At 35.0% G+C, this 21,385-nt stretch overlaps 1 protein-coding gene across 1 annotated transcript in view; it reads left to right on the top strand.

Moving 5' to 3' along the window:
• Nucleotides 1-20,815, top strand: part of LOC149801926 (uncharacterized) — a 74,831-nt gene extending 54,016 nt beyond the window's left edge. The window contains exons 5-8 of the mRNA XM_089956870.1: nucleotides 12,764-12,952; nucleotides 13,580-13,818; nucleotides 17,195-17,267; nucleotides 20,760-20,815. Of these exons, the coding sequence (XP_089812996.1) occupies nucleotides 12,764-12,952; nucleotides 13,580-13,818; nucleotides 17,195-17,267; nucleotides 20,760-20,815 (557 nt within the window). The remainder of the gene's footprint in view (nucleotides 1-12,763; nucleotides 12,953-13,579; nucleotides 13,819-17,194; nucleotides 17,268-20,759) is intronic.
• The last annotated feature ends 570 nt before the right edge of the window (nucleotides 20,816-21,385 follow it).

The following is a 21,385-nucleotide window of genomic DNA, read 5'->3' as shown; positions in this document are numbered from 1 at the left end:
GCAGGTCGACAACAGTCATGATCTTCTCCCTACGACAACTCCAAGAGAAGAGCAGAGAGCAAGGTCAACCACTCTATATGATGTTCATTGACCTCACCAAGACCTTTGACTTGGTGAGCAGGAAGGGCCTTTTTGAACTTCTGAGTAAGATCGGTTGCCCCCCTCCCCCCAAAAAAAACTCTTCAGCATGATAATCTCTTTCCATGCAGATATGAAGGGAACAGTCCTGTATGATGGATCCTCCTCAACCTCCTTCCCAATTAACAGCGGCGTGAAGCAGGGCTGCGTGCTGGCACCAACACTTTTTGGATTCTTCTTCTCCCTGCTCCTGTCCTACGCCTTCGACACGTCCACGGATGGCATATATTTACACACCAGGTCCGATGGGAGGCTGTTCAACCTGACACGACTGCGCTCAAAGACCAAAATGAGAGCTGTGCTCATCAGGGAGATGCTTTTTGCAGATGACGCAGCTCTTGTGGCTCACACCGAGGAAGCCCTCCAGAGACTGGGAGACCATTTTGCTGATGCCTGCATGCAGTTTGGTCTCACCATCAGCTTGGAAAAAACAAATGTTAGCGGGCAAGATACCACCATTTCCCCTTCCATCAAAATTAACTGTGTCACCCTGGAAGCAGTCAACAACTTTACCTACCTAGGGTCAGCCATCAGCAACACTCTCTCGATTGATATGGAGCTGGACAGAAGGCTTGGAAAGGCAAACACCATCATGGCTCGATTAACGAAGAGGGTGTCGGAAAACAACGCGCTGACAGAGCACACCAAGGTCCGAGTCTACCAGGCCTGCCTTCTCAGCACCCTTCTATATGGAAGTGAGACCTGGAGTACCTACATGAGGCAAGAACGCCGGCTCAACTCCTTCCATATACGGTGCCTAAAACGCATCCTGAAAATCAGCTGGCAAGACCGTGTTCCACACAGCGAGATCCTGCAGAGTGCAAGTACCCCCAGCATGTACTCCCTGCTGATTAAACGCCGCCTTCGATGGCTGGGACACATCCGACGCATGGAGGATGGAAGACTGCCAAAGGACATCCTATATGGACAGCTGGTTACTGGCATGAGAAGAGTCGGACGCCCCTCACTCCGTTTCAAAGATGCGTGCAAGAGGGAGATGAAGGCATGCAACATTTCACCGAATGGCTGGAAAGAGCTGGCCGAGGACCGAGGTACCTGGAGACTGACGGTAAACAATGGCATATCAGTCGCTGATGCGAGGAGAGGCCAGTTGGCGGCAGAGAAACGTAAGAGAAAGACTCACGTATAGGTCTGCACAGCCACAGCAGACGATGCCAACAGAGACAGACAACACACCAAGGGGGCTATTCGCATGGTCTTTCGAGACTGAGTCGCCAATGATGATGATTATTATTAAGATTAATTCGATGGAAAGAGTGCATTTCTACAGGTTATTGGGAGTAGAATGTACTTACTTGCCAAAGATATGCAGAACATTGTTGGGAGATAGCTATCTTTGTTATGTAATCACTATGCTTTGAGTGGGGAACTTGCCAATCAGAGGTAACAGGTGAAAATATGAAAGTATTTGCAATGAGGAATGATTGTGTCACATTTGTAACGTTAACATCGAAAATGAATTCCATTTTATTACTACTTGTCCGCTATATGGAGAAATATGAATAAATTATTTAACCACATTTGTATATAGAAATCCAGCTATAGAAAAAATTCGGTCTCTTATACATAATGATAATAGTAAAATACTAATGACTAATTTAGCAATGTTTACTATAAAAGCCATAATGAATAGAGAAAAGGTTTTATCAGCGACTCCTGCTACATAAGACTTTAGATCAACATCACAAAACCGGCTCCATGCAAGTTTTAGGGTTACCCTTAAATTCGTTTGTGTGATTACTGTTTAGTATATACTTGCATCTCAACCAATTCGAATGATTACTTTCATGTATATTACTTCAAACAGATACGATGTTCTTTTGTTACCCACTATAGCATCTTTTTTATGTTTATCATGTATGGATATGCATCATGGGCCAGTGGCCTGTATTACAAATTATTATTATTATTATTATTATTATTATTATTATTATTATTATTAATTTTTTCATGATATGAGAGAAATTTTGATTTTGATATTCGTACCTTATAAAGAAACAAATCAATAAACTTAATGAAAAATGGAGTCATTAGTAATAAAAAATCTCTCCTTGTTTGAAATGCAAGCCATCCATAATGTTTGGTGAAACTGGGTGATAAAATAACTTAGATATCGTATGTAAATCATTTTCCAGAGTTACCAAGATCTTAAACCATGACCTATTGTCCTCCAAGTTAAATAGTTTCTCTCCTATCTCAAATGCAAGTAATTTTCAAAAAATAATTTAATATGTCTGGTATGCGATTCAGATTGTTGTGTAGAAACAATTAATTCTTGCATCTCACATGACCATGTCCTTTCTTTTAAGCCCCCTCCCAAATAAGTTTCTTTCTTGACTTAAATACAAACTATGTACAAAGTTTAGTGATATAAAATATCTGAGAATTGGAGCATTTCGGGCGTAAACGTAAAGGAGAACGTACGGACGGACGAATGAATGGGCATACATCATTATTCACTCCACCTTTTGAGTGGTGTATAAAGTTATTCGTATGTTTGGTTATAAAAAAAGCTATTTTACATTGATTGCATCGAGTTATCCTCGGCGCTGCGATGACGTTTCGATTACCGAAACAGACTCAAAACTTGCGTCAAAAGCGTACCCGCGACCTTCATTATACTATTGTCTAAAATGTATTTAACATGTCTGAACTTTACTTCGTACTGAGTAGTTTTCTCTGGAAAGCGACCCAGAAAGATGTATTAAGCTTTCACAACTAACAAACTTTCATGTTGCATATTTTGAATTTCCTCTCTGCAGTAGATATTTCATTCTACTCTTAAAGTGATATTCCTTATTTTTTAAAGACGTTCGATATATAAAAGTCTAGGGAAATCACCTCGGCTCTAAATATATCCAAATAAGCTATAACTTTTGTTGTTAATTACCCATTGAAATAAGTATCACAAGAAAGATCACACCGGTATCAAGAAGATGACAAAATATTACTTGAACATGGATCATAGAATTGGGGAAATGTGCACTTTGATGCATGCATATCATCTCTGTGGAAGCGCATAAACAAATTTTGGTGATCTCTGTACCCAATTCAGCCGCCATCATGACTGGATTCAACTAACGCAATATGTGTATCATCTTTAGGTCTACTTAGAAGTACTGTACGTAATGATAATGCTGTGAAATTCCGGGGTTCATTATCATTAGTAGTTATTTATTTCTAGCTAACGATATATGTTGTGCTTAGGATTACAGGCATACTCTAATATCGATTGTTCTTACACATGCGAGTGCAATTTTGTTCATTGCTGCATGAGCAATCAAGCCAGCTAAAAATCTGGCACGGAGTGAATGAGTGTATAATAAGCACAAAGCCCAGATCTTTAGACAATGTACTGACATGTACATCGCTTTCTATTTTGCATTAAACGAATCTATAGAAAGTTAAACTTCAGATTTTTACAAGTCATATATATGCAATTAAAGGTTTTCTCCTGATATTGGCTTCGCATGCGTTAACTAACCAATCTGTATATCAGATGAAACGACATTCCTGATAATCTTGAACAGGTCCATTATTGAATGTCTGAGGACGTCGTAATCCCTTTTCAGGTTTCAAGTGATATATTCTACATTCAATAGTATTATCTATTAGAATGGTGAGGCTTACAAACAAAATACTATGATTGCTAAAAAGTATCTTCATTTTGTATGTAATCAATCTGGATTCACACAAAAAACAACTTTTTGAAAGAAATGTCACTCGTCTTTTTATTTTCCTTGGGATATACACGCAGTAACAACATAAATTTCTTCTTTTCTTTCTTTGTCTTTGTCCATCTTTCTATTGTATGGGCTGCCTCTTACAACTGCTGGATTTGGATTCGATCCAAGGCAAGGACTAGATCGTTTAGCTGTTAGAGCCGTCTGAGAAATAGTCAAGTATCTGGTACGTCTGGTACGTGCCAAGGTAGATGTAGAAAATACCACAGATTCAGGAACATACTGCTGCATAGACAATGGATGTTGCATTTTACACACATGTTGAACCTATATGCAAACATTGTTTCCTTTTCCTTGGCGGGATATTGATAGCATTCTTATTTGAATGAAACACATACTTGGTCTTTTGAGTCCTCTTAACTTGAAGAAAATGGCACCTAAAAATGTTTTAGTGCATTGTTTCGGAAAATATGAGAGCTATTTCTAACCGTGGTACTAATTAAAGTTTCCAGAAAAATACGTGACGCTATACGTATTGCATGTGTCTTCTGGCTGCGACCTACTTTTCTAAACCTCTGACAACATTGATTTGCTGGCAAAAGTTTCATCACACTGGCACTGGATAAGGCCATTTAACGATGATGAAGCTAGACGATAAGAACAATTTGACACACACTGTCTTTATCAATAAACTGTGTACGTATAATTTATAATAATTTCGATTGTATGAAGTCAACAATCATGTCCAATGTCTTCTTGGATACTTAATTGACTCTGCTTGTGGGAAGATAAAAAGCTGACCTGTTTTCCAAACTAGCTGGCTCTAATAAGCATCTACAGCACGAAATAAAACAAATAATTTCACTGCCACGTCGATGGAATCCAGCAATTCACGGCCGGCCTAAAGGGTAGTGTATAAAATCATCAGCGCTCTATTTTTCATTCTCTTCAGTTTTGCCTGATAATAACAGTTTTACTTGAAAATTAATTGTAAGATTCAGTACCTTTTTATATTAATGCTCATATCTGGATAAACTGTCAACAATAACGCGATATTTCATTATTGTTCTTAATAGCAAACTTTTTCCTTGCCTTCTCAAAACTTAATTACAAAGGTTAATTACACTAACTGTGACACACGAAAACACTCAGCAGTGAAATGTCTACTGAGATATTGTTATCTTAAACACAATACTAAGAAAACTTCCCTCAAGCATCAGTCAATCTTAAATTGAGTCAAAATACCTTACAACCCCTGTAAATACACCGTTTAGCTATAAAGAGTTTATATGCATGAATAAGCATAACTTAAACAGAGATATCACTGAAATACTTACAATTTCATTTATAGGACATGTAAATTAGTATAGACATTATTCCGACGGCAGTCATGGCTGGAAGGATTTGGTTTCAACATTAGACGCTTCTTGAAAAAGCTCATATTTAAACATTTAAGAAACCTTAATTTTACAACGATATAAAGCATGACTTATCAATCAGAATTATGAAGACATTACGCAGGAGGGAGATCAAGTTCGGTACAGTATAAAAGATTGTATTAATATGTAATATGCACATAGCATGTGTTTGCCTATCCACATTCTAGCCAAAATCCGCAGTGCGTGTGTATGTGTGTGTGTGTGTGTGTGTATGTGTGTGTGTAAATCTATATTAAATTGATTTAAGAGGAAGAAAGATGTGTTCCCTTGCAAAGTCAAAGTACGCATAGCAGATGAAAAAAAAAAAACAAAAAAAACAAAAAAACAAAAAAAAAAAACCTCTCAGACTAAATGACAAAGAGAAAGTCAAACATGTTGAAACGTTAACCAAGCGTTGGTCGAAATGCTACAAAGATTGAAGATGGTACCCATTGTGTTGGGAAACAAGGATTGATCGTCGCTGATAAATAGATGACAGCCAAATTATATAGAAAATAAATCAAATCTCAAAATATTGTGATTTTTTGCAGCCAACGCGTTAGATATATTATCCTCAAATTGTCAACTCTTTAAGTTCTAGCATCAATTTATAGTTCTGCAATATTTTGTTTATTGTGAATTTTTAAAGTATCATTGTACCACCAAAATATGAAATAATGGTATGCATCATTCAAATATATCCTGTGCGTTCAAATATGATCAGATATATCTCATACGTCTAAATACATTCTTCTATATCTTGTTCGTCTAAATACATTCAAATAAATCATGGATGTCTAGTTACAATAAATATATCCTGTATATCATGAACGTTTAGATAAAAGCCATTCTATTATGTACGTCTAAATACAATCAAATATATTCCGTATATCCTGGACGTCTCAAAAAAAATTATTTTATGGACGTCTCAATACAGTCAAAATATGTTCTGTTTATCCTGGACATCTAAATATAAGCAATTATATTATGGACTTCTCAATACAATCAAATACATCTAGGACGTCTAGATAAAATCAACTATAATCCTCCATGTATAATCAAATATATTATTGATGTCTCGATACAATTAAATGTATCTTGTAAGTCTAGATACAAACCATCAAATATATCCTGAACGTCTAGACACTATCAAAGATATCCTGGACGTTTAGATACAATCAAATATATCATAGATTTTTACACACATTCCAAATGGGTTTTCTTTTGCCCTCGTATCAGTTTACAAATGTTATAGACGAAATACTCAAAACGTGTCCTACTGTTCATTCATAACTTCCCCGATTACGACAGCTACATATTACACAAATCCTTGTAAAAAGTCTTGAAGAGGCAAATTTCACAGCCTCTAGCAACAATAAATACATTTCATTCAGCAATGATTCTATAGTTGTGAGGTGCATACAGGATGGTAAGGATTATATTATGAAAAGACCGATTAGGTTCAATGATAGCTTTCGTTTCATGTGCTATCAACTGGCTAAATCTGTAAACGATGACAAATTTGTAGAGACAATTAAACTGTTTCAACATAAACGGTTGTTGTAGAGCAACATTGCTTGCATGGTATGTGTAATGGGAACATAGAATTCAGAGAAAGGTTATTTACCTATGCGAATTAATGGACAGCTTTGAAAGGTTTAACGAAATAATGTTACTGTTTGTATATTTAATTTATATCATGTGTATGGCGTTTGTTCGTGATTGAGGGGTGTGGATAGAATTTTTGCATATCTTACTTTTTATCATGATTGTGATTGAGGGTTGTAAATGGAAATTTTGCCAACCTGACTTTTGTCATGCTGCTAAGTAGTAAACAAGACGGATACTATAATCTGAATTGAAGAGTTAGTGGAAATTTCTATTGACAATTTTTGTTTTCCAGGACAATGCATTGCATTGTATGTAATGTGGGAACATAGGGGTTTGATATATAATTACTCATTCCTGATTCATATCAGTCTTTGGGAATCTGTGATCACGGTTTCCATTGAGATTGAAATATAATTCCAGAAACAATATTTATTTAATTATTCACTGGAATTACAATTTACACATTGACTTATTTTCTAAAACATTACTTTGGGATTATGGACAACTCAAATTCAGCCTGGAATGTTTCATGTCGTACATCAGGACATTCAAGAGTGTTGGTACATATGGACATTCACGACTGTTGGAATTCATTTGGAACATTCTATTCTTTTGAACTTATTACTCTTTGGATTCAATTCACAATACTGTACGTGCCTCTTAAAGTTTCACTTTGTAACTTAGAGAAATACATTGTTTGTTGATTTTTGTTGTACGTTTTGTTCTCATATTCTTTCTGTTACATAGTTTAAGACCTAGTTTCGTAACAATATTAGGAAAGAATAAGTCTTCACGTACAATTGGATTCAAAATTGATTTTAAATATAATACAAAATGTGCTCTTGCTTAAACAATAATATCGGCTGAAATTCTAACAAAGAGGAATGCAAATATGGCGGCATCCATAGCATCGATTGCTGAAAACAAGGTGAGAAACTATCCCTATCAAGATTGCCAACATGCAGACAAGTTGTAAATAACTAATTTTTGGAGAACTTGACATTAATAAAAATGGTTTGTCAAATCCAGTTTGTTATATTTTAAAGCTAATAATGACAAACAATTTACTGGTGGCTTAAGAATGATAGAAGCATGCATATTCATACAGGAGAATTCAATTTATTTAGTTTTTAACAATTTAACCTGTAACAGAAAAGTAAACCAACCAATAAATTGATAGCGTTTATGTTATATCATTCGCTATTAATGGATTGAGTTATTTAGTTCTTACGGATGAATAGCAGAACCCGCGAAATACATGCAGAAAAATTATTCCCTTGCCCTGCAATAAACGTTCTGATTGCTAGTAGTTCAAAGTGCATTATAATCAAAGTCAATAAAAATAACTTTTGAAGGTTTTAAAACTGAGAATATAGCATTTCTACTTCATTTTATTGTTACATTTGTTCCGACCAGCCCGTATAACTATGTTATCATGATCATCGGTCAGTGTATTTGTTGAATCTAGTGCACTATGTAAATTATCATATCAAGTTTTATACCTGATAATGATACTGCACTACCACCGTCTATATCACATAACAAGGGTGATAGTCATGTAACTATAATAATGACATTTCATTCTATGATAGTTAGCCTAACCTGAAGCAGTGTACGTGTGTGAAAGACAACAATATTAGTAAATGTACGCTTATTGTGCTTCTTATCAGCTAACATCCAACAATAGAGGGTAAACATGATGGATACATGTCACCTGATTCTGCTGAGCAGTGTATTTATCACACTTATGTATTTAAAAGTGCTTTCTAATACTTACCGGTCATTAAATTATAATAAAAGACAAAGACAAACACATGTGTGTACCATTCCTTTTTAAGTCTTTTGGTTATTTTGTTTTCATTTGATCAGCTATATGGCATGTGTACAATATTTCCTAAATTTGCATGTGTGTATTTATTCTTTCATCACCTGAATATGGAAAATTTAAAATCGGATGCTGTTACCAAAGATGTTTACTTGAAAATCTGTTTGCTTGCTTGAAAGTTTCATTTGTGGTTCAGTGAACCACGTCATTAACTGTATCATCTATACATTGAAATGGACGAAACAGCTTGTTTAGTTCTTCTATAAACGAATCTAAAGAATCAAAAGCTAGAGCTTCAACTATATGAGAGTATACATTGTTTATTTACAAAGAAGTTAAAATAAACTTACTATTCTTAGACACACGTGTGGTGCAGTAGGAAGCCGTGTAATTTTTATAGGTTACTGCATTTGTATGGGAAAATATGAACGAGTTTCTCGGAAGGAATACTGCACGACCTTGGGAGTGCAGTATATCAATCCGACAAAACGAGTTCATATTTTCCAATATAAATGCAGTAACCTTTATATTATATGCTCATTTTATTATTCTACTTAAGGCTTAATTATATAAACAAAATGCACTACAAGAAACAAAGAAAATGAATGTATGCCATATTCCAAACTACATATACAAGCGCAGATTCATCATTACACAACAACAACATTATTAATGCGCACATAACTCCTCCCAGATAAATTTGAACTTGTCGCATGCTAGACATAAATTTCAGAAGAAAATGGCGTTTTTGTCTACTTAAAATTGAAGTTTGCAGTCATATTGTGAATAAATGCGCGTAGCAACAAGTTTTCCATTTGACTTGGAATGAATAGATTTTGGTATCTTTTGCTGATTCTACGAAATTTCGTGATTATGGACTAGATTAATCTGTGCAAATTGTACATGAAATACATCGGATTGAAGCAGCGCGGTAGAAGCGTGTTGACATCTGCATGTGTGTTTTTTATTTCATTAACTATTTGAAATATTAATGTGGGAAAATGATGAAGTCTTTCAATTGCAATTATCAAAAAGACGCGATTGTTGATGCAGGGTTAAAAGTCATTTTTCAGCACACGATAGGCTATACATGGCGGCCAATATTAATGATGGAGGTAGAACCCGGGAAAACCTCGGAAAGAACCACCGACCCATGAGAAGCTACTGGCAAGCTTTCTGACATACCCACATTGGCTGAATCCGAGACTCGAACCCACGCAGACAGAGGTGAGATGGCAGTGATCAAAAAACGGAGAGCGCTTTAGACCACTCGGCCACTCGGGGCCCCAAGACGCTATTGAATTTAATGCTTATTTAATTTTGAGTGCAGTAAAGAGGATGTAATTGCACTTGGAATATAGTAGAAATTACAGTACAATTTCGAAATGTGTAATCAAGCTTGAAACTCATGACATAGCTCATGCAATTCGGATTTTCAGAAATGAGGTAATTTAGGATGTAAGACTGTAAGTATATCGATGCCATTCTTCTTACCAGCTAAAGAAGATAGGCTTATGCCTTGTCACTAGGATGTTATTTGTAAGGACCCTGTATGGCGTATACTGTATAGCTAGAATAAATCCGAAACACTGTATCAAAAAGGTTAACACAAATGTGCCAAAGCAGCTGGTATGTGGCAGTCCACGAAACGTCTGCTTTAGTTCATTTAGAAACAAATTTCATCAACCTAAACGTTTATCGCCTACTACGTGTGTGTTCATGATTTTTTACTAATCAAAAGTGCTGGCGTTTGCGCCGATTGTTTTTTTTTACAATAGAAAGCTGTTCCTTTATGCAGGTGAGTGCAATATGAAGTTGTCAATATCGTAAAGTACTGAACGATTCTGACAATGTAAAGTTAACGGAGAATAAAATGAGCATATAATAAGGAATAATATGCACGATTAAAGTTAACGAAGAAAACAATTAGCAGATTGTTGTGAGGACACATCTCACGGAGGTACCTCCGGCTTGAACTAGTTATATTCGCATATTATCTTGCCCAGCTGACTTTCCCGTCTTTATTGCCTTTATTGCAGCCTCTACGTCTTCTTTGATGATCGGGAGATCAACCTCTGTTGTGGTCAGTGGGCTGTTTAGTACAGCTTTGTCTCCAGAAGTCTCCTGGTTGTAAAACGAAGATCAGTATTCCGTCCATCTGTTTGGAATCTCTTGGTCTTTTGTGAGACTCTTACCAGGCTTGTTTCTGTGTAGTCAGGTATCTCACTAACTGGTATGCCTTTCTATTGTTATAGTGGTTCAGGGTTTTGATGATTTCCTTACATTGGTTCTCTAATCAGAATTCCTTCACTCCCTTTAATTTTTCTTAATTTTGTAATTAATCTCCCTGTATTTGTCTGCTCCTTCAAGATCTTCTCGTTTCCTCCTGAGTTTTCTCCTCACAGCACATAGGTCGAGGATAGCTGGTGTGACACAGGGCTTCTTTATACTACGATGTTTGTATAGGATCTTGCTGACTGTACCAATTACTGCCGCGGTGTAGCTGGCGATCAAGGAGTCTAGATATATTTCTTCAGCACCAAGAATTGTGAGTATTGCATATCTGCGGCCTAGTGATGCCTCAGATGCTTGTGCCATGAATGGATCTTTAAGTTTTTCAAGTTCAAATCTGATGTTAACTGCTTTGGCTTCTTGATGTTCCTCATACGAAGTTTGATAGTCATCAATAGCAAGTCATGATTGCTTGCTATGTCAGCTCCTGGGGAGCAACGTGTTCTGGCAATGTTGACGCTAGACCGGATTAACAACGATTAATTGTTATTTGATTGTATGTAGAAGTCAGGAGTTTCAAAACTTGTGTCAGAGAGACTATCGTGGATTGCACGGATCTCATGGCCCGGTAAAGCGGATACATATTTTTTCTCCAGAACAAGGAAGTGAACAGAATTCAAGGCTAATATACTGACTGAGATGGTTTGGCAACCGCAAGAGAAAGATATTTAGAGAGAAATATTTAATACAAGTGATTGTAAAGTTATGTACAAAACAGCATACCATGCTTTGAATAAAACCAACTCTCAAACAGATGTTTATTGCCATTACATTTGCGTTCAAGTACCTCGCAAGTCAGATGATGTACATAATTTTTATGCTCCGTTTGTTCTACATATATGGAAATGCAGAAACCTACCTCATGAACAGAGAAATGATAATGTCTTAACGAAAACTAACTTGAAGTTGTATAAACTATTTAATCGGCAGGAGATGATATAAGTGTTCGATGCAAGAGAAAGAATATTCTATCATATTCCCATCTTGTAATGGATGTGTGCCATTACTTTTGTGTGGAGTCTTTGACCTAACAAAGTGAATCTTGTTGATGGACATTTAAGTTTGGAAACTGTTTTGTTTCCTTTTTCCTGTCACCTAGGGACATCATCAAATAGGTTATTATTGAGACTCATTTAAGCAACAAACGGTTTACTTTACAGCGGTGGATTTTTTTCATCGACCATAAGCGATGTCAACAATTAAATTTGCCAGGAAACATTGAGAGAGTTACTCACTATTATTATATTATACTTATTCACTTATTGATAATCTAGATTAGCCACATTTCTTCTAGCCTTAATTGTTACACTAATATCATTAGTTCCGAATTCAAAATGTTTTGAAATTTGTTAAAGACCAATCTCATTGGAAAACCACAGACTGAAGTAGTTCTCAGCAAGCAAATCATTTCTCACAACAATAGTCTCTTAGTCTCTGTCAATTTCCGAATCTTGAGCTCATAGTCTACTGTAATACTCAAACAACAAGTCTGCTTTTATCATGTCTCGTTCCTTCCATAAACGTCCTTATTGATGGGGGTACAAATACTGCTGTCAGCTGTATTATCTTTGTCTTCTGTTGCATGTTGATATTCAGAGGAGGGGTACGGGTGGGAAACCCAATCTGTTATATGGAGATAGTTTGCAGCCTACTTAGTTGTTTCATCTAATTCATTAATTACTTATTGGTCTCAATCATTAAGCAGCCAATGAAAATTAAGTACAATTTCAACAATCATACATAATATCTAACCCAAACTGCTTTTCTCAAAACAGTTTCAGAAGCACTGGTGAATGTTTGCCAACTTCCACCTAACAGGAGGCAACGTTTAAATGTAAGCTGTTGCTTTAACTCTAAGGATGGGTGCACAGCATTGTACACGACAACATTCAACCATTGGAAATTTAAGACAGGCAAAGCTGGAGAACATTGGACTGGCGAAATAAGTGGAGATCATTCAAGTGGTGGGTGTTTGAGAAAAATACACTGATATGCGCAAAGATAAAAAGTGTATTCTATGATAAAATGTACACATATAGTTTCTTATATAACTAATGCTGAAGGTTGAGTGGTGTAATTTTCAATATTGAAAATATACTAAACTTTCAAGAGGACACTAATATTGATTTGCACATATAACGTAAAATTAAATGTATGCATTGAATGATTAATACATATTACATTGTAGTTGATATTTTTATTTCATAGCTAGTCCGAAAATGGTAGTTTCGTGAGATGCATACCTTGAAATAGATATTATTTGTAGTATAAAATTCATGAGAAGGAAAAATGGATTAACTAATTTGGTTTTATTTTAAATTGAAACATACTGAGTTTGTAATTCAAGGATTTTTGATACATTGTTCCTAGCCGTTAATGGCAAAGTTACTTAAAATTTGTTGATTTTTTTAGATAAATTTATGAACAACCATGAATAGTTATTTACCTCATTCTTCCTACAACGGGGCAAAACTAATATTACGGGAGTGATAATAGAGCTGTGGTGCAAACAACACCATGACGATAAAATTGTTCTAGTAAGTTCATCTAAAACTGTAACTTATGCCGAATGTGTTACTGCTATTTTTCAGATGGCTTGGGTGGATACTATTTATTTAATCCACGAAACATCGTTGGTAAAGATCGGATAGTTACACCATTGATAAACTCAAGTAATATTTGCCTTACGTTCTGGTACAACCTTGCAACAGCTACATCTAATATAAATGTAACAGCCAATGATCGTGAAATTTTCCACAGCAGCAGCAAGAGCAACGGCTGGAGCATGTCTATTATTCCATTCAATAGTAGAAGCAATACACCCGTGCAGGTATCACGTATCATCTATGATTACAAAAATTATGTAAAGTCTCTAAACACATTTGTTAAGTCCCCATTTCATGCGCATAAAACTAATGAAGTTATATATACTAACCAGAAGAATATTGTTTCGAAATCAGTTGTCAAAAGAAATGTAAATATCATGTACATTTAACTTTACACTAAGTCACCCGTCAGCACAATTCAAATTGTCGCTAAGCACAACTTTCCACAACAACGAAAAATGTTACACTAAATCATGCGCATGCATTACATTGGACCAGATATATCTAGGACTTCTCTAGTGAAACTAAACCCTTTATAAAGCTTGATGTTTTCTCTCGTCCTCCACGTTAACCTTGTATACGTCATGGGTTTATTGAAAGCATAAATCGTTCATTTGTTTTAGTGAAACCTAGACTTTGAACTCTCTTTATATGAAGGGTAGAACATTATATCTGATTTAGTCATAAAAGGTAATTTTATTTCAATATTAATTAATATATTTTAAACATATCCAGTTTTCTTTTCTGGGGCGAGTATATTTTAGTATTAAGTTCAAACGTTTATAAATATAATTATAATGCAGTAACTTTTAAATATTTATTTATGTTTATTTGATGTTTAAAATATGCCGAACATTCCTTCCATTTGCAATTCAAAGCTTACTCACAACGTCAAATCGTCACATTTAGATCGGAAATGGATTCTGCGTAGCGTCCAATTCAAATTAAACTCCGATGAAATAATTCCAGGTAAACATACTTGCAATAGCTCTACCCGCCACTGGTTCTAAATTTCCAAAAAGCAGGATAATTCGAATTTTTTCAATTGACAATAATTTAGAACTCTCGACCTCGAGTTGTCTGTCTTACTCGCGATCAGAAGTATTCGACCTTGAATCCTGCCCAGACCAAGCCAGGTGGGTCGCCATGGTATCTCTGGTCAAGACACTTTACTCCAATGGATTAGGCTTGATAAATGTAACCTTTCATACGCTGATGACCTTGATTACATTCAGTAATCAAACTCCTGCAACCATGTGCATGTCTGCTGTGTACCTAGAAACAAGAAAATACCTTTATATGCATTTTCTTCTATTATATGGTTAACCTATTAAACTGTTAAAAATTGCGTACTCCCTGTCTATCTAATTTAAATAAATGCCGCTTCCTCTGAGCTTGCATTCTGTGACAATAATGTTTAAATAAATACCACTTCCACTGAGGTGTATAATAAAAACGTAACGGTATAATAAGCTGGGTGTAAAGGCGGAATCGTACCTAAATGATCTGCCAAAATCACCAGATCATACGCGACTGAGATCTGTGAAAATCGCCAAATAATAGAGCTATCCAGATGAACGAACTAATATATGGCGCCTACGTTTCTTTTTTCTTCATGCAATTCTATATTTATACACTGAAGCTTGGTTTGGTGCTTCACGGCACAACATCAAAAGTATGTTAATTACTGCCGAGTCAGTTGGAGTAAAGTGCCTTCGCCAAGGACACACCATGGTAGCTTACAGAGGCTGGTCCGGTGATATAATTCAAAACTGCACCCTTTCGGTCATGAGTGCGACAAGCTGTCCATTGAGTTACCACAGCTACCATACACTGAGGCACACCCGTACTTAACGTGTCACGTTGGTCTACTTAGAAATAATAGTTTGGGTGAGATAGAGAGCAGACCTATGAAGATACGGATGGGTTTTGAAACATTCTGCGTAAGATAATTATTTTGTATTAATGTATTCATACAGTGAATATTAATCAGCGAGCTTCATTGTTTAGAACTTATGAATGTTACGTTGGATTGCTTGACATAATTAATATTTTGTGATGAAGAGTTATCAAATATTTTATTAATAATTGAGACGTGTTTAACGGAACATTAACACTTGAAATTAAATTATTCTGTAGCGATTGAAGTTAAACGTCTTGCCCAACGACACACCACAGAGGCCAACACGGCCTGGTCTGGGTAAGAATCGAGCCAACCATTCTTAACATGCCTGGCACCTTAGCCACCGCGTTTCCCCTTAAGTGATAACTAATTTCAGGATTGTTTAAATAAAACATTACAATGAACCTTATGGGAGAAATTTACAATTATTGCCATTTCGGAGGCCAGCACCTGCTCTAATGTTACATTAGCCAAATTTTAGTGTCCACAAAACATGATTAGGAAACTGTTAGCGTTGAAATTGTTTCAACATACTCTCTGTACAAAAGCGACCGGTTATTCACGAATACCAGATTCAAAGCAGATTTATTGTTTTAACGCAAATCAAGATCGACAATATAATCCCCTATCCAGGTATTCGGCTGTAGTGACTGCTGCTAATCTGCGGCCATATCATGAAGTGCAGCGATTGTGTATCTTACACTGAGGCCTACTGCCTTAAGTAGGTATTCTTGATATCATTAGTATCAAAACACACTTGATTGTAAACAGTTTTAAAGTGTTTGTTTTGTAAATTTATTAGATTAATATTGGCAGTGTTTCCTTCTATAGCCTACATGAAATCAACTGATAAAATAAATGAACAATAGCGCAGCGTTTAAAGTACAGATAATTGTTTTTCCATATTAATGATTTCTTTGATAAAATACTCCAGTAAATATTTAGCAATGTGTGATTTACTTACAACTAATTACATGAGGCAATGCCTTTCTACTACTATCGTGCCTTTTCAACCGTGACTCTAATCGATGAGACGAAATACTATGACTGATTTCAAAATAATTCTTCTTGAGACACTTTATAGTAACTTTTATTGTGTTTAAATTGCAAACAATTAGTGGTATTTTAGAACACGTCAAAATTCCTTTAAAGAGCTACATTCTAACCCTACGTAGTATTAACTATACAGCTGAGATTCTACAACGAATGTTCAATAATCGCGTCTCATTCACAAAAACAGCAATCTTACAAATTAAACACGTCATGTTTTGAAACGTTTTACTTATAGAAAACTACGCTACTCATTATTTTTCATTGGCTTGAGAACAATGTTAGACATAGGAACGGAAAATATACTGTTTAATTGTTTGGCTGTGAAAGAAGTATTGGCATGCATGTAAATTAAATGCCAGTATTAAATGACCTTTTTCAACTTCTTTCGTTGTATATTGGAGTCATCTCTCAACGAGCAATAACTTGATGGAGAATTCATTCCATTTCTTTTGTATACTTGACTACCAAAACGAAAGATCTCTGGTAGAGCGAATCATTCTTAACAAAAAAACTCATTTTCTGCCTTTCCTAAACATAAGTATTCAAACACGCATAGAATGAGGCAAAAGGAAAATGCGTATAGATATATAGATTGAATAATCTTGGAATAATTGATTGGTTGATTATATATATGTATCTTCCAGATAGCGTTTGAGGGCACGAAACAATATGTGAGTGACGTCTTAGTTGGTATTGATGATATTGCCATAGAGATAGGTAAGTGGTCTCGTAAACAATTAATGAATTCATGCTTCAAATAGTCTCAAAATGTGTTCCCCTAGAGTACAAATATTTATTTATAACTTGAAATGCACATTTTGGATGTTATGATACAAACGTAAGGATTACAAGGTATTTAGTGTTTTTATTTAAGCGAGTGTTTGCGTCGATTTTAAGTAAAACATGAAGATAATAATTATTCTATACTGTTGCATAATTTCATTTAGATAATATAAAATCCTTTAATGAGAGGAATTATGTATGTTTCTTCATAAATCTGCTCATAACAGGCAGCAGCATTATATCAAGTCGTTTCATGATATCGCCTATTAGTCCAAGTTCCCAGTTCGACATTGTACCTACACGAATTCTTTTGTGTGGTTGTACTTCGACATGTTATAATTCGTCAAAACGAAAACCAACCTTCCACTGAAATGAATATATGTACAATATGCAAAGAATTTCCATATCAGATTATATGGGGTGTATAGTTTCACAGAAGATATTACACTTAATAATCTCTGGAAAATTGTTTTCGTCGATGAAAGTGTTTGAACCTCATACGGCATTTACAGTATGTCCATGTAGACTAATATTACATATCGAAATGATAATTAGCCTTTCCAAATCTTGAAGCCTGATCATTGATTTAACAAATATATACTATTGACAAGGTCTACTTAAAGAAAGTCGATCGATTTGGGTCGCTTGAACTGCTAATTACTTCCAAGCATACGTTCAATAATTTACGTATGAAACCGGAAATAAACAACAGTTGTATGCCTAAGACAGTACTCCTTTAACATTGGAACTGAACTCACGGCCTCTTGCTTTTTTCATCAAAAGGAGTTCAGTTTTAAGGTGCCGAATTGTGTAGATGTTTGTTGCTATAAAGTCTATACATTTTTATGTGGCATGTCAGCCACATCCGTCACATGCATATGAAGAGCTGCTTTTATTGTTATTTAGGGGAATGAATGACAATTTTCAACCTGTGCTTCTGCGTCTCTTAAACGACTATGTTAAAAACTAAAAGGATAGTCTTGGTCAAAGGTTACAAAAGCAAAGGTACATACATATTTTTATTTAAGGATTTGGCTGAAGTCATATGTACCTGGCAACACGCGAAATGATCTGTTTACCTTTTTATAAATACAATACTATGAAAAATATAGTGGTTTGTGGCTAGTGTTAACTTGCTCAAATAGGGAGCAACGACAATTTGTGAAACTAAAACTAAATATAAATCACTCGATTTTCATGGACACTTGGAATTCCTGCTATCGTGTTAGCGTGAGTTCTATGGCCTTTGCATATATATATATATATATATATATATATATATATATATATATATATATATATATATATATATATATATATATATATATATATATATTGTGGCGACGTTATGGTCATAAACTAAGAAACGGAAAGAAGAAGAACCAACCAAATTAAGTTATGTAAAACTTTACTAACAATGTAAGTAATTATCAATGTTCTAAAGTAAACATTCAAGAGCGAAATTACAATATTATCAATTGAATCCAATTCATAATTAAAACGCTCTGTTAAGTCCAAAAGAATCAAACGATCCATTTAAATTCCAGATCCGAAAATTTACTTTTCCGCCAATAATCGTGACGTTGTCAAAATGGCGTGGTCCAGTAACTACTTTGAATAATTCACAATGGTTCTATAGTAAGATAATAGTCCAATGAGCACTTTCTATTTCCACTTAATTATCCAAACAAATATTTCCTCCCTAATTATCTAAACATGACATTAAATATATCTGCAGAGTGATTTCAACATATGGAAAATAAACCAATCCAAAATAGGAATGAATCTGATTCCTCAGTTCTCTCCTTATATGCACAATCAAGAGTATATTATAACACTATGTCGCAATATATGCATCCTAACAGATCTTACTACTCAAGATAGTATTTCAAAATACATATTCAAGTGACCTAACTCATCCAATGAGAAAATATTTAGGCCTTATAAGAACCCACCTGACCTAAGTCCTCCAGCCAATGAGAAAATTACGCCAAAGTTGCCAACAGGTTTTATGTTTTGAAACATGAAGAATCTATATATAGATCATATGTAATCGACATTCGTAATATCTTTAAAATAGAATGTTATACCCGAGCACAAAGAATTCGATATATAATATGTTGACTACAGACGATCATTACAATTTATAGTCATGAATAAAACTACACATAATATAGATACACTCGTGAACCAAGAATTACAATCAATAGATATATACATAGTAATCTTATATAAGGGGTTTCTGAGCCAAACCTTTATTTTGTATTAGGACGACCAGACAATTTTACTCATAGACCCCGAGCAAACAAAACAAAAACGAAAACAATCAAGGAAATCATCATCGTCGTCAAACAAAACAAAGATGGCTCAGAAACACTCAATTTTTGTAAGACTACTGCAATTTTAAACTGATACCTCTAGCTACTTATTTTTAATATTCACACCAACTTTTATAAAGCCACTTGTCGAGATATTTTTACAGTCTCAGCTTTTGCTATTACATAACTCTCATCGTCATGACAAAACAAATAAAAATTAATCTTTCCACTTATAAGAGAGCCAGGTTCTAGCATCTTGATGTAATTTCGATGTGAGACTATCGATTTATCGACATAACATTTGTGGGTTTTTTCTGAGATATCGGATTGTAAAGATTATCAACAACATCAGAAAGTACGTCTACGATCAAACCAATTTTCTCAAAATACTCTGAATCATCCTTACGAACAAGAGACAACTTTATCTTATTTCTGTTTTTGAAATATGTGTTGTACTTCTCATTGTCAAGCATAATCTTCATATGCTTACCTCGGAAAAGATTTTTTTTTCATCTTTATCGTAGTATCATCAACTGTAATATCTTCCATATTTCTTATTTTACACAAAATTGACCGAGTATTGTCTTTCATATTTCACAAGTCTGTTCAGTATCATATCAACAAGCCAATCATCTTTGACTAGCAGTTCCTGTATTAGATCTAACATGATGAACTTTTCACGTCTGAGATAAGCTTGAAGTTGATTGAGAACTAGATATGATGTTGTTAGCAGGTTAGCATCAGTATGATTATTATGTACCATTTCCAACAACGTCTTTGTGTCATTAAATCCATGCCTTGCACACGAAATACTCGCCGTTTAGCAAATGTATCTTCGTGCTTACGATTTTAAGAAACTTATTTTTTCTTGTTCAGCTAGTTTGTCAAGCTCTTCGTGAATCTTTTTTTAGTCGCTCTTGCTATGGAGTTTTACCACCATGTGATTTCGTTTTAACAAGGATGGATTTGTCGATCGTCAAAATATGTTTTTATTTAGCTCAAGTCGTGTATTCATCCATAATGACTCAAATTTTAATTACTGTTCCTCACAGTCACTTACAGGACAGTATTTACTAATTATATTAAAGTATCTGATTGCGTATTTCAGTTGAGGGGGCCTCTCATTCCTGCAACTCTAACAAAGTTGTCATTGTTCTCATTTAAACCAGGTGAATCTAAAGTTAATGTTTTCATTCGAGCAATTATATTTACCGCTTTTGCTTCCTCAGCATATTATGGGTCTAGCTGACCAACATCAGTTATTGCTATTTATCTGCTATTTATGTTTTAGGATCAAGTATATAATTGTAAAATTCTTTAGCTCCTTTGAACAATGGTGGGTCTGATGAGATCGCTTGTGACATTATTGATTACAATTATATTAAGTCATCAACTGTATATATCTGAAACATCGTCAAACCTGGATATGGAGTCTCCGCGTTGAAAACATAAATCTGGAAATACGAGTTCTTGTTTGTGGTTACTCCTGGATCAAGTGTATATTGCCAAGAAGTACTAACATGAGCAGTCAATTTTCTATACAGCGTAGTCCATTTTGAATCATCATTCGATCCTTCTAATTTCCAGTTACACATATTCCCGAGGTAAGCATTTAGTCGACCTCGTAGTTGAAATTTCCATATTGACACAGCCGCTGGAATCTATTGATCCAAAACTATGATGCATCTCCGTGTGTGATCCATTCTGACTCGCCAGATATAGGGTTGTTAAATG

The sequence above is a fragment of the Sinohyriopsis cumingii genome, chromosome 4, assembly GCF_028554795.1.
Source record: "Sinohyriopsis cumingii isolate HCF-2022 chromosome 4, ASM2855479v2, whole genome shotgun sequence".
Classification (NCBI taxonomy): domain Eukaryota; kingdom Metazoa; phylum Mollusca; class Bivalvia; order Unionida; family Unionidae; genus Sinohyriopsis; species Sinohyriopsis cumingii.
Note: the sequence above shows the minus strand (reverse complement) of the source record. Positions and strands in the feature narration are given on the sequence as shown.